This window comes from Gekko japonicus, unplaced genomic scaffold (genome assembly GCF_001447785.1).
Source record: "Gekko japonicus isolate JY-2015 unplaced genomic scaffold, Gekko_japonicus_V1.1 scaffold1109, whole genome shotgun sequence".
NCBI lineage: Eukaryota > Metazoa > Chordata > Lepidosauria > Squamata > Gekkonidae > Gekko > Gekko japonicus.
The window spans coordinates 307,560-318,286 of NW_015169205.1; the positions used below are offsets into that span (position 1 = coordinate 307,560).

Genomic DNA, 10,727 nt, shown 5'->3' on the forward strand with positions numbered 1-10,727 from the left:
GCTGGGAACTCACATTATGTGGGCAGTACTCAGTATCCTGGTAAAACGTCAGTCCTCGTAGCATCTTGCCATGGATATTCGAACTGCAGCATTTGTTCATCCCCTCATCAATAGCCTGGTTGATCATGCTCATGGGGAAAGCACAAACAGCAGAATTCTTCTGTGGCATCATGCTCTCTACATGGCTTTCAGCAAACACACCAAAGAGAACCAGATCTGTTTCACTGGCACTGATCTCTTGGGCCAGCTTTGAGCCTGGCTTGGTTGCGTGAGCTGCCTGCAGGACATTAAAAGCTACATCCCTTGGGCTCACTGAAAGTCCCCTCTTCCGCCTCCGCTTGTATTCGAAGCGGCAATCCAGGTTCAGCTCACGGTAGTTCTGCAAATCATTATCCTCAATGTTTAGCCGCACTATCCTGGTGTGGTACGATCTGGAGCTGGGGTTTTCTCTTTGGACTGTCAGGAAATACACAAAGTGCTGGTCATTAAAGGAATACACATAGTCAATGGGGTATGTGTCTTGATACTCAGGCAGGACAGTTAAGTAATGGAAAGAATGGTCGAATCCTTCTGTGGTACTCTTCAGTCTTCGTATAGACACTGATTTGGGGCTGTATGTCTCAGCTATGCTCCTGCTGATGGTAGAGGCAACATAGAAGTATGACGCACCTTTATCAACAACTACAGTTCTGGTGCCCAAGGCACTGGCAATACAATCTGGACACTCAGAAGGCTTATTAAATTGGGATGAATACAAGCATTTAGTTTCTTTAATGAAAGTAATGTCGCCCTGTATTTCAATCTCATGCAGGAAGCAGACTCCATGCTGAGAAGACCCACAACTGTAAAGCCATGGTTCAAATGGATCCATCACCAAAACTTTGTTATCTGTGTCTTCAAAATCCATTGGCCCTTTCAGTTGGCACTTGGTACAGATCTTGCACTGGCCACTACCCCAAGGACCAGTTGCTATGGTAGAGAGAATTGCCAGCTTTGAGTTCAGCATGTAGATCTTGTTCCGAATGGCAACAAAGATTGCACCAGCAGGCTCATACGTGACTATGTTCTGGATGTCACCCTCAGCAGTGAATGTAGGCAGGTGATATTGCACTGTATAATCTCTGGTCAAGTTATAAGGAATACGTGGGCAGTGCCAAGTGTTCCCAAGAGCTCTTACAGGCAGCAATGCCAGCATAAGACAAAGCAGAAACGATGTACCCATACTAGAGGAAGGAAGAACAACTCAGAGTCCAGGTTTCAGAAGGGGCTACCTCAGTTCTTCAGTTCTGCATAAATATGCAGTGCATCTAGAATGGCTGGTCATTGCATTACAGCTAAAACAGAGGGAGAGAGGACACAAATGAAAAGTGTTTCAGCAATAAAAAGGCCAAAGTTTGCATTTTAATGTTCTTGAGCATTTGACAGGAGAACAATTCTTAAAATCACCATGCGTAATATTTAAAGCTGCTCTACTAGGTAATAAAATATTAATTTCATCTCTAAAGACTTTCAGCAGACAGCAATCCGGCCTGCATGGCAATGTAATTTATGTTGTAATTGCGTTTTTAATCCTGTTTTTAATTATGTAAACTATCTGAAGTGAAGGATAAGATGGGGTGAAAAAAATTAAATAAAGTAATTAAATAAATCATAGATTGTGTACTGGAGTCACAGTTGACATAAACCATGTGGTTTATGCTGTAGCAAACCCCCCAAATGTGCAGATTTCTTGTATTCATTTGTACTTAGGAAAGACAGCATTTTGTTTTAGTAATGGGTTAACTGCTTTGGTTCTGTATTATTGGGAGCAACAAACATAACACACAAAACAGAAGCAATCTAGACTAGATACAGGTTTGGGCTACACAACACTCCTGTACCTTGTAATCCAGTTCTGCATGTACCTAAAATTCAAAAGAAACAAAATCAAGCAGACTACCAGGTGAGCAGCCTCACATTTTAAAGCAGAAGTTTTATCATGGCATACTTCTCCATGGCCTCTCCTAGATAGCGTTTCTATAGCCACTACAGCCAGTAGAGGAAAGACCACCCCATGCTATGGCTTTCCTTCTAACCCCTGCAGCACTCCTGAGCTCCATCTCCTCACACCAATGAGATAGACAATACATGGCCAATAGAAATATATGAGCAAATGACATTGTGAATAGATAGTGCTTGAAATACACAAAATAATCACATACTTATGCACCAACAGATCCCAGTTCAGTAGCACTTAAAGAGACAGACAAGACTTTCAGGGCATAAGCTTTTGCGAATCAAAGCTCCCTTCATCGGATACCTAAAAATCTCATTGGTCTCTAAGGTAATACCGGACTCTAATTTATTTGTTCTACTGCAGACCGACACAGCTACCCTTTGAAACGATGTCTATGCACAGTTGTGTTGTTACTCCAGTCAGCCCATTCCAGGACTACTGCTTTTGATTTGATACTTTTGCTTCCGCAAACTGAGTCAATCACGAGTTTCTTAAGGAGAGGGCCTGGGTTTGTCTCATGGATCAAAGCCCCAAGGAAAGAGCCCCTAACTCTTATACCACAAAAGGAGGTGAGTTATGTTAATAATTGAGCCATTTCTACAAATGATGTTTAAGTCACTGTTTACATTTTCCATACTCATAATTTCAAAGGCAGACTTGTATACAATCATATATACAGTCAATTTTAACCTGACTCTCCTCTACTTTGCATGCTGCATATTAAGTGGCAAGACTAAAAAGTGTTCTGAGCCTCATATGTATGGAAGTGTGCTATACAGGCCCGTAGTTACTGTGGGGCATCTGCCAAGGCCCCCTGACTTCCATGTAGCCCCCAGGCCCCTGGCTCTCTGGGCCACCTGGAAGACTCCCCATCAGCACCCCTTCCCCAAACACGGCTTGCTTCCCCGCATAGGCAAGCAGAGTGCAAACGCCACAAAAGTGAGTTTTTAACATTTCACTTCTTTTTAAAATTATTTTGTGATGTCAGTGCCCCCCGACTTATTTAAAGGCCCCCTGAATTACAAAATCCTGGCTACGGCCCTAGTGCTATATATGTACAGACCAAACTGAGGCTATCCTACTTTGGTCACATTCTGAGAAGACAAGAGTCACTGGAAAAGACAATAATGCTAGGAAAAGTTGAAGGCAGCAGGAACAGAGGAAGATGCAATATGAGATCGATTGACTCAATAAAGGATGCCACAGCCCTCAGTTTGCAAGACCTGAGCAAGGGTGTTAATGATAGGTCATTAATTTATAGGGTCGCCATAAGTCAGAAACAACTTGATGGCACTTAATAGATACACAACATTAGGCACATGTGTGCTGTCAAGTGAGGCCAACACATATCAATGGAACCCTTAGAACCCTCTGTTTAAAAAAGTCTGTTCTTCCAATAAATTTCCTTCCTGTCAGTCACAAGGATTTTACAGAACCACTAAAGAGGCATATTCAAAAGTCAATGCCATTAAGTTCAGTGAGGCTTAGCCTCGGGTCTGTGTGCCCAGGGATGCAGTCTGAATCAGCTATCAAGAACTTGGGAGGAGTTAAGAGGTATTAAAGTGATTTCAGGCTTCATATAACACAAAGCAGTAGATCCACTTTGATGCAAATGTCACTGGAAAGCCACCTCCAAGCCCAGCTCACTGGCAAGGGTAGCTGCCTAAACACTCATATGAAACCATTTCTCCCCCCCCCCCCCCCAAATAAATCCCCATGTATTCAGTCCCCAACCCAACTCTGGATCGTCGGATCACTCCAAAGCAGAGACATATCCCCCACGCCTGGCTGGCCTCATTTTTGCTGGGAAGCCAGATTGCCCTCTAGGCAGCAACGAAGGGCATCCTGCTGTCCAACAGATGCTGCCCTTGGTGCACTCTTCCCACAAGAGCTTCAGTTTGGGCAACAGGTGAGCCGGGGCTCGTGAACCCCACCCATCCTCCCCCCCTTGGCAGACGGGAGCAGCGGGCACCTTGCTCACCCTTCAGCTGAACTAAAAGTCTGCCACGCTCCGTAGGCACCACCAGCCACCCCGAGACTCGGGATCTCCGCCCCCGCGGCCCCCTGAACTGCTCGTGTGAAAGAAGAGGCGGCGGCAACTACAGCGCAAGGCGGACGCCCCTCTTAAGGACACCCCCCCCCTCCTTCCCGCGCGCCCAAGGACTCACCTCGCCGCCGTCGCGTGCTCTCTGAACTCACATACCGACTCAGTTGGCTGCTTGCGAAGGAGGAGGCAGAGGGAGGGGCTCCGCGGGGCGGGACCCGAGACAGCGTGTTCTTGCCCTTCCTTCTTCGCTCCCTTCTGCTGGTGGCGGCAGGATCTCGCTTTGGAGTCGTCTCTCACGGCCCGGCGTCGCAGCCACACCTGTTATCAACCCCACTCTGAAGACACAAATCGTCCTCTTTCGCCCGAGCTCGCCGTTCCCCGATGGGTGGCGGTGTGGTTGCTTAAGGCTGTAGGGCACTTTATGGGAATCCTGTAAAAGTGTATAGCCCTTTTTTTTTTTTTTTTAAGCAACAGTTTGTAACTAATAACCAGACTCGCACTGGGCGTTCTGCGTTCGGAGCTTCCAGCGATTTTTTTCGTGCGGCCGAAAATAAAGTTTTGGGAATTCACTAGGAAACGAGGTTGACCGTCTGGGCTTCTTTTTCACTTGGGGGAGAAGTGCAGGGACTTCAGAATATCCTCTCGCAATTTTTTTGAGATGGAAAACGACAGGCGTGTAAAGGGTTACACTGGCTCTCTCATCCCGCCCTTCCGCTCAGGCACTGCTCCGGTGCTGTTTTGTGTGCGTGTGTGTGGCTTTCAAAAAGCAGAGGGGAGAAAATCACTGAATTGCATACATTGCAGTTTGAATCAGGACTCACACTGCATGGTAAGCAAGTTTTTGTGTGTATGTGCGTAGGTTGTCAAGTAAACACTGTAATGTTTGAAAGGGAAACATCTGTAAATACACAGGAGATATGCTGGGCAGCTGAGGCCAGCTTTGCTCGTATTTAGAAAATTTGAGTGCCTGGCCTTGGTTCAGACCAAGCCTTGATCTCTTAAGCAACCTATATTTTTCTTCTACTACTTGAAATCTACTAGCTGCGGTGGCTCAAGTGGTTACGACGCTGAACTGCAGGCTGTGGAAGGTCAGTAGTTTAGCAGTTTGAGACCCGGGTGCCAACCTAGCAGTTCCAAAGCAAGACATTGCAAGTAGATAAATAGGTACCACTTCGGTGGGAAGGTAACAGTGTTCCGTGAGCCTTGGTGTTTAGTCATGCCGGCCACATGACCACGGAAACGTCTTTGGACAGCGCTTCGGCTTTGAAACGGAGATGAGCACCCCAACCCCCTAGAGTTGGATTCGAGCAAGGGAACCTTTACCTTTTTACTTGAAATCTCCAGTTTCTATCCAGAAAATGATTTTGTGAGGGGAGTTAAAACCAGTGTTCCTTCTAAGCTGAGTTAGTGTGAGCTAGCTCACAGGTTTTTAGCCTCCAGCTCATTAAGACATTTTTGTCTTAGCTCAGGAAGGATGGCTCAAGAACAAAATAATTCATGCAGCAGCCAAGTCACTCGCTCACAACTTTAATGCCAGTAGCTCACAAAATAGAATTTTTGCTCACAAGACTCCGCAGATTAGAGGGAGCATTGGTTAAAACTGTCCCACCAAATCTCACAATGCACGTATCCAGTTACTTTTAAAGAAAATCAGAGATTTTCCTTCATGGATCTCTAGCATCTCACCTACTTTGGTTGCACACATGATGCCAGGAGATAGATGATTGCTTTCTCAACACCCTTCCCCCTCCAACTTTAGTTTTATTTGTAACAGTGATGCTGGCAAAGATGATGGTTGACCTTTTCTCAATGTGATGTGTTATGATCAAAATTTCCACTCCAGCTGATTCCCCACACACACACACACACTATAGTTAGCTATAGTTATAGGTGTTAACTCTGCAAGATAAGTACTGTTGTTCCTTTAATTCTTTTGGGACCATTAGTTGATACTGGAACTCCTCCTAACGAGATTGTTCCGTGGCCCAACTCTGTCTTATGTATGGCAGTGGGCGTGCGTGAGTAATTTACCCGTGTATACAGAGGGCAGAATCAGAACGAACGCTCCTATTTCCCAGGAATTGAGACAACACACTAAGGTTTAATGAATAAATGTTGCCTTTACTAGGTGGTTCTCAAGCACACGAAAAACAGATACATTCACAGATTCACTCAAGTTCCCTTAGTACACAGTAGGTACAGAAAACAAATAGTAATGAAAATAATAACTTCAACAGACAATGAGGTAACACACAGAAGGGTGACGCTTATACTTATCTGAGTTCCAGTCGAGAAGGAATTCTTCTCAGCAACAAGAATGGGGACAAAAGTACTAACTTTAGGGACTCTACAAACACACGGGATGGTCCAGCCAAACACATGTGGGCTCTCTGGTCGCGACTCCAGAGAACTCCTTAAGAATCACCTGCAGTATACTTAAGTTGCAAAGGTGAAGGTATTAGGAAGGATGGGTTAACCAGAGAAACAAAGGCTGTGTCTCTCTTTTTAAAACCTAGTTTTGGGGGTTGGCATAAGGCCAATCTACACCTGAAATCCGTCCCCTTCTCTATACCTATAGGTTGGAGGGTTGTGACGCTCTACCTAGAGGGGAGTGGGGCGATATTCAAATTCTAAACCTAACTTCAATGGGAGCCATGTGGCTAGGTGTCAAAGTTGTATTCCCATAGCAACCTTTGACTTGTAGATGTTGCTTGACCCAGGAAGGCAATAACAGGATGTTGTCCTTTTGTGATTCCAAACCAGATAGTGGGATTACGTGTTATTCCAGGAGATCTGTAATGGTGGGAGACCTGTTGTTTTTCCAAGTCTCCAAATAGCACAAATAATACATTTAAAAGCACACATGGTAACATAGTACAGCTGTGCTTTATTAGAGTGGTCTTTCTGGGGTGTTCCCATGGAGAATTGTTGACTTATGCACTGTAAAATTGTGAACTTTGGGTGAGTACAGCAAGCTAGCTCCTTTCCCCCCCTGGTTATTATGTAAAGTATATTGTGTTATACTGTATTTGTAATTCAGTTCCAGGAAAAATATGTTTGGCTGAAGCTAACCATCTCCCTAGGCAGCTGATTCCACCTTTGAACCACTCTGACCGTGAAAAAGTTTTTCCTAATATCCAGCCAATACCTTTCTGCACATAGTTTTAACCTGTTGCTTCAGGTCCTGTCCTCTGCTGCCAACTAGAACAGCTCTTTGCCCTCCTCCAAATGACAGCCTTTCAAATATTTAAAGAGAGCAATCATGTACCCCCTCAATCTCCTCTTCTCCAAACAAAACATTCCCAAGGCCCTTAGCCTTTCCTCGTAGGGCTCAATCTCCAGACCCCTGATCATCCTCGTCGCTCTCTTCTGCACCCTCTTGATTTTGTCCACATCCTTTTTGAAGTGAGGCCTCCAGAACTGCACACAGTGCTCAAAGTGCAGCCTGACCAAGCAGTATACAGAGGGGCTATTTTGATGCTATGGCCATTTTAATACAACCCAAGACTGAATTTGCATTTTTTGCCACCGCATCACACTGACTGCTCATATTTAGTTTACAGTCCACCCTTACCCCAAGATCTCTTTCGCATACACTACTCCCCAGAAACGTATCCCCCATCCAGTATTTGTGCTTTACATTTTTGTGGCCCAGATGTAATACTGTGTACTTATCTTTGTTGAATTACATCCTGTTTGCAACTGCCTACTTCTCCAGAATATTCAGGTCTTGTTGAATTTTAACTCTATCTTCTTGGGTGTTTGCTACTCCTCCTAATTTGGTATCATTTAATGAGTAGCCCTTCTACCCCTTCATCCAGATCATTGATAAAAATATCGAAAAGTATCGGGCCCAAAACTGAACCCTGCGGCACTCCACTGGACACCTCCCTCCAATCTGATGAAACTCCATTGACCACCACTCTTTGGGTGCGGTCCTCTAACCAGTTCCCTATCCACTGAACTGTCCTATAGTCCAGTCCACACTCTTCCAATTTGCCCATCAAAATGTCATGGGGAACCTTATCAAAAGCTTTACTGAAATCCAGGTAAATCACATCAACAGAGTTCCCATGATCCAGTAAGCTCATCACATGATCCAAGAAGGAAGTCAGGTTGGTCTGACAAGATCTGTTGGGGACAAAACCATGCTGACTTCCCTGGATCACTAAGCGGTCCTTCAGATGCTTACATATCAATCCCTTTAAAACCTGCTGTAATATATTCCCAGCAACAGAAGTCAGACTGACCGGCCTGTAGTTTCCCGGGTCATCCTTCTTCCCTTTCTTAAAGATAGGAATAACATTCGCTCTCCTCCAATCTTGTGGCACATCCCCAGTCCTCCAGGAGGCCTTGAAGATGATGGACAGAGGCTCTGCAGTTATATGGTTCACTGTGGCTGTATATGACTCTCTGGCATATTTCTACTGTGTATTTCTATATGTGTATCTCCCTTTCACTCTTTACGTATTAATACAGCAAACACTGGTACAAAACAGGAATAAACACAAGGCAGAAAAAAATGAAAGCTCTTCCAACAGGAGCAGGAAACCAAAGGAAAAAAGTGGAGTGTGAGCATAATGTTCAGGCACACTTCAATCTCAAATAGTCTCACAACAGGAACAGAAGAGCTGTGTGATATAGGACCCCACAGGACTAGAGAGATGCATTATTTAATCAATTTTTAGCCCCATCAGCTCCCTGTAGAAGAAGTTATTTGGAGAGTTTACATAGATATGAGCCAAGGATAAGTCCTGCTGTGAGGTCCAAGACAATGACCAACACACCTGTGTAGTAAGAGATGGCTTTCTTGGGACCAAGCTACATGTATGGGGGATGTATGATCAGGACATTGGCACAGTAAATGGGAGGAAATTTTCTCCTTCATCTGCATGTTTTCCCCCTCAAATGCGCCCTGGTTGCTTTTAGCTCAAAGAGGGGGGGAAAGGCCCACTGGGGCTAAAGCAACCTGTGGGGGTGGCTGCTTTGTGACAAGGCAATCATGTTTGATGTTGGAAGAATTAAAATGCCTTTCCCTCAGTGCCATACTTGATCCATATCAGCACACTTCTGCTTTTTGCAGCTAAACTAAAACAAGAGGGAATATGATCAAGATGGGTAGCTGTGTTAGTCTGGCTGTAGCAGTAGAAAAGAGCAGGAGTCCAGTAGCACCTTAAAGACTAACAAGATATTTGGCAGGGCATGAGCTTTTGTGAGTCACTGCTCCCTTCTTCAGAGGGAGTATGACTGTTCATCTTCCGGGTACCTTTTGATACCATCAATCATGGTATCCTTCTGGACTGTCTGTCTAGGATGCAGTGGTTCTGGACCTACCTGGAGGACAGGGTTCAGAATGTGGTGCTGAGGGACTGCTGCTCAGCCCCTTGGCCTTTGGCCTTAACTCCATCTTATCCCCATGATGTTTAGCATCTTCATGAAACTGCTGGGTGAGGTCATCAGAAGATTTGGGCTGGGTGGCAACCATCATATAGATGATGCTCACTTCTACCTTGCACTTCCAGCTGATCCCAGAGAGGTTGTAGAGAACCTGAATTGGTGCCTGGAGACAGTTTTGGAGTAGATTCGGGCTAATAAAGTGAAGCTTCATCCCAACAAGATGGAAGAGCTATTAGCGAGCTGAAAGTCTGACCCGAGATTTAAGGTGTCACACATTATGGAGAGGGTTACACTCCCCTTGAACAAACAAGTCCATAGTCGGGTGGTACTCTTGAACCTAGGCCTACTACAGTGGCCAGAACTGCCTTTTACCAGCTTCATTTGGTTAGCCAGCTGTAGCCTTTCCTGGGCAGAAAAGATCTAGCCATTGTGGTGCATGCCCTGGTTATATCTAGATAGATTGCACTGTACATAGGGCTGCCCTTGAGAAGTGTTCGGAAACTGGAATTATTGCACAATGCTGCCCCCAGGATGTTGGCTGCAGTGGGTCGTAGGGATCATATCACTTCAGACTTGTCCCATCTACCCTGGCTCACAATGGGTTTCTGGGCACAATTCACTAGTGTTGACCTTTAGAGCCCTATATAGTTTGGGATCAAGATACCTGAAGGACTGCCTACTCCCCCATGAACCCACCTGACAATTAAGTTCATCTTTGGAGGCTCTGCTTTGGGTGCCCCTCCTTCTGAGATTAGGCACGTGGCCACCAGTGCTCCCTCTAAGTTGTGGAGTCTTGTGAGCAAAAATTCTACTTTGTGAACTACTGGCATTAAAATTGTGAACAAGCAATTTGGCTTCTGCATAAATTAGTTTGCTCTGGAGCCATCCTTTCTGACCTAAGACAAAAATGTGTGAGCTGGAAGCTAAAAACCTGCAAGCTAGCTCACACTAACTCAGCTTAGAGGGAACGCTGGTGGCAACCCAGAAGGCCTTTATGGTTCTGCCACCTGAACTCTCTCTCTAGATAGATATGTCTGTCCCCTTCCATTGCCAGGTTCTGCCAGTGAGTGAAAACATTTTTTTAATGTTCCCTCATTGATCTCTCTTCCTGCCCAATGTTTTAATTGTTATTTTATGCTTTGTATAGATTTTAGTGCTGATTTTAATTGTTTTAATGATGAGTTGTTGTTTAGTTGCTTTTAATTGTTTTAAAATGTGATTTTATTATGTATATTTTAATTTGTTAGCTGCCTTGGTAGCTTTTGTGAGGGCATTTTGTAAAATAAA

General features: G+C 44.8%; 1 protein-coding gene and 1 long non-coding RNA gene across 2 annotated transcripts in view; one reads left to right on the top strand and one right to left on the bottom strand.

The window, feature by feature from the left end:
• Positions 1-4,195, bottom strand: part of MST1R (macrophage stimulating 1 receptor) — a 76,771-nt gene extending 72,576 nt beyond the window's left edge. Inside the window, exons 1-2 of the mRNA XM_015416352.1 lie at positions 4,165-4,195; positions 14-1,334 (exon numbers count right to left, since the gene is read on the bottom strand). Of these exons, the coding sequence (XP_015271838.1) occupies positions 14-1,222 (1,209 nt within the window). The 5' untranslated portion in view covers positions 1,223-1,334; positions 4,165-4,195. The remainder of the gene's footprint in view (positions 1-13; positions 1,335-4,164) is intronic.
• Positions 4,196-4,784: 589 nt separating this feature from the next.
• Positions 4,785-10,727, top strand: part of LOC107114763 — a 13,785-nt gene continuing 7,842 nt past the window's right edge. The window contains exon 1 of the long non-coding RNA XR_001482654.1: positions 4,785-4,872. This is a non-coding gene — a long non-coding RNA (uncharacterized LOC107114763). The remainder of the gene's footprint in view (positions 4,873-10,727) is intronic.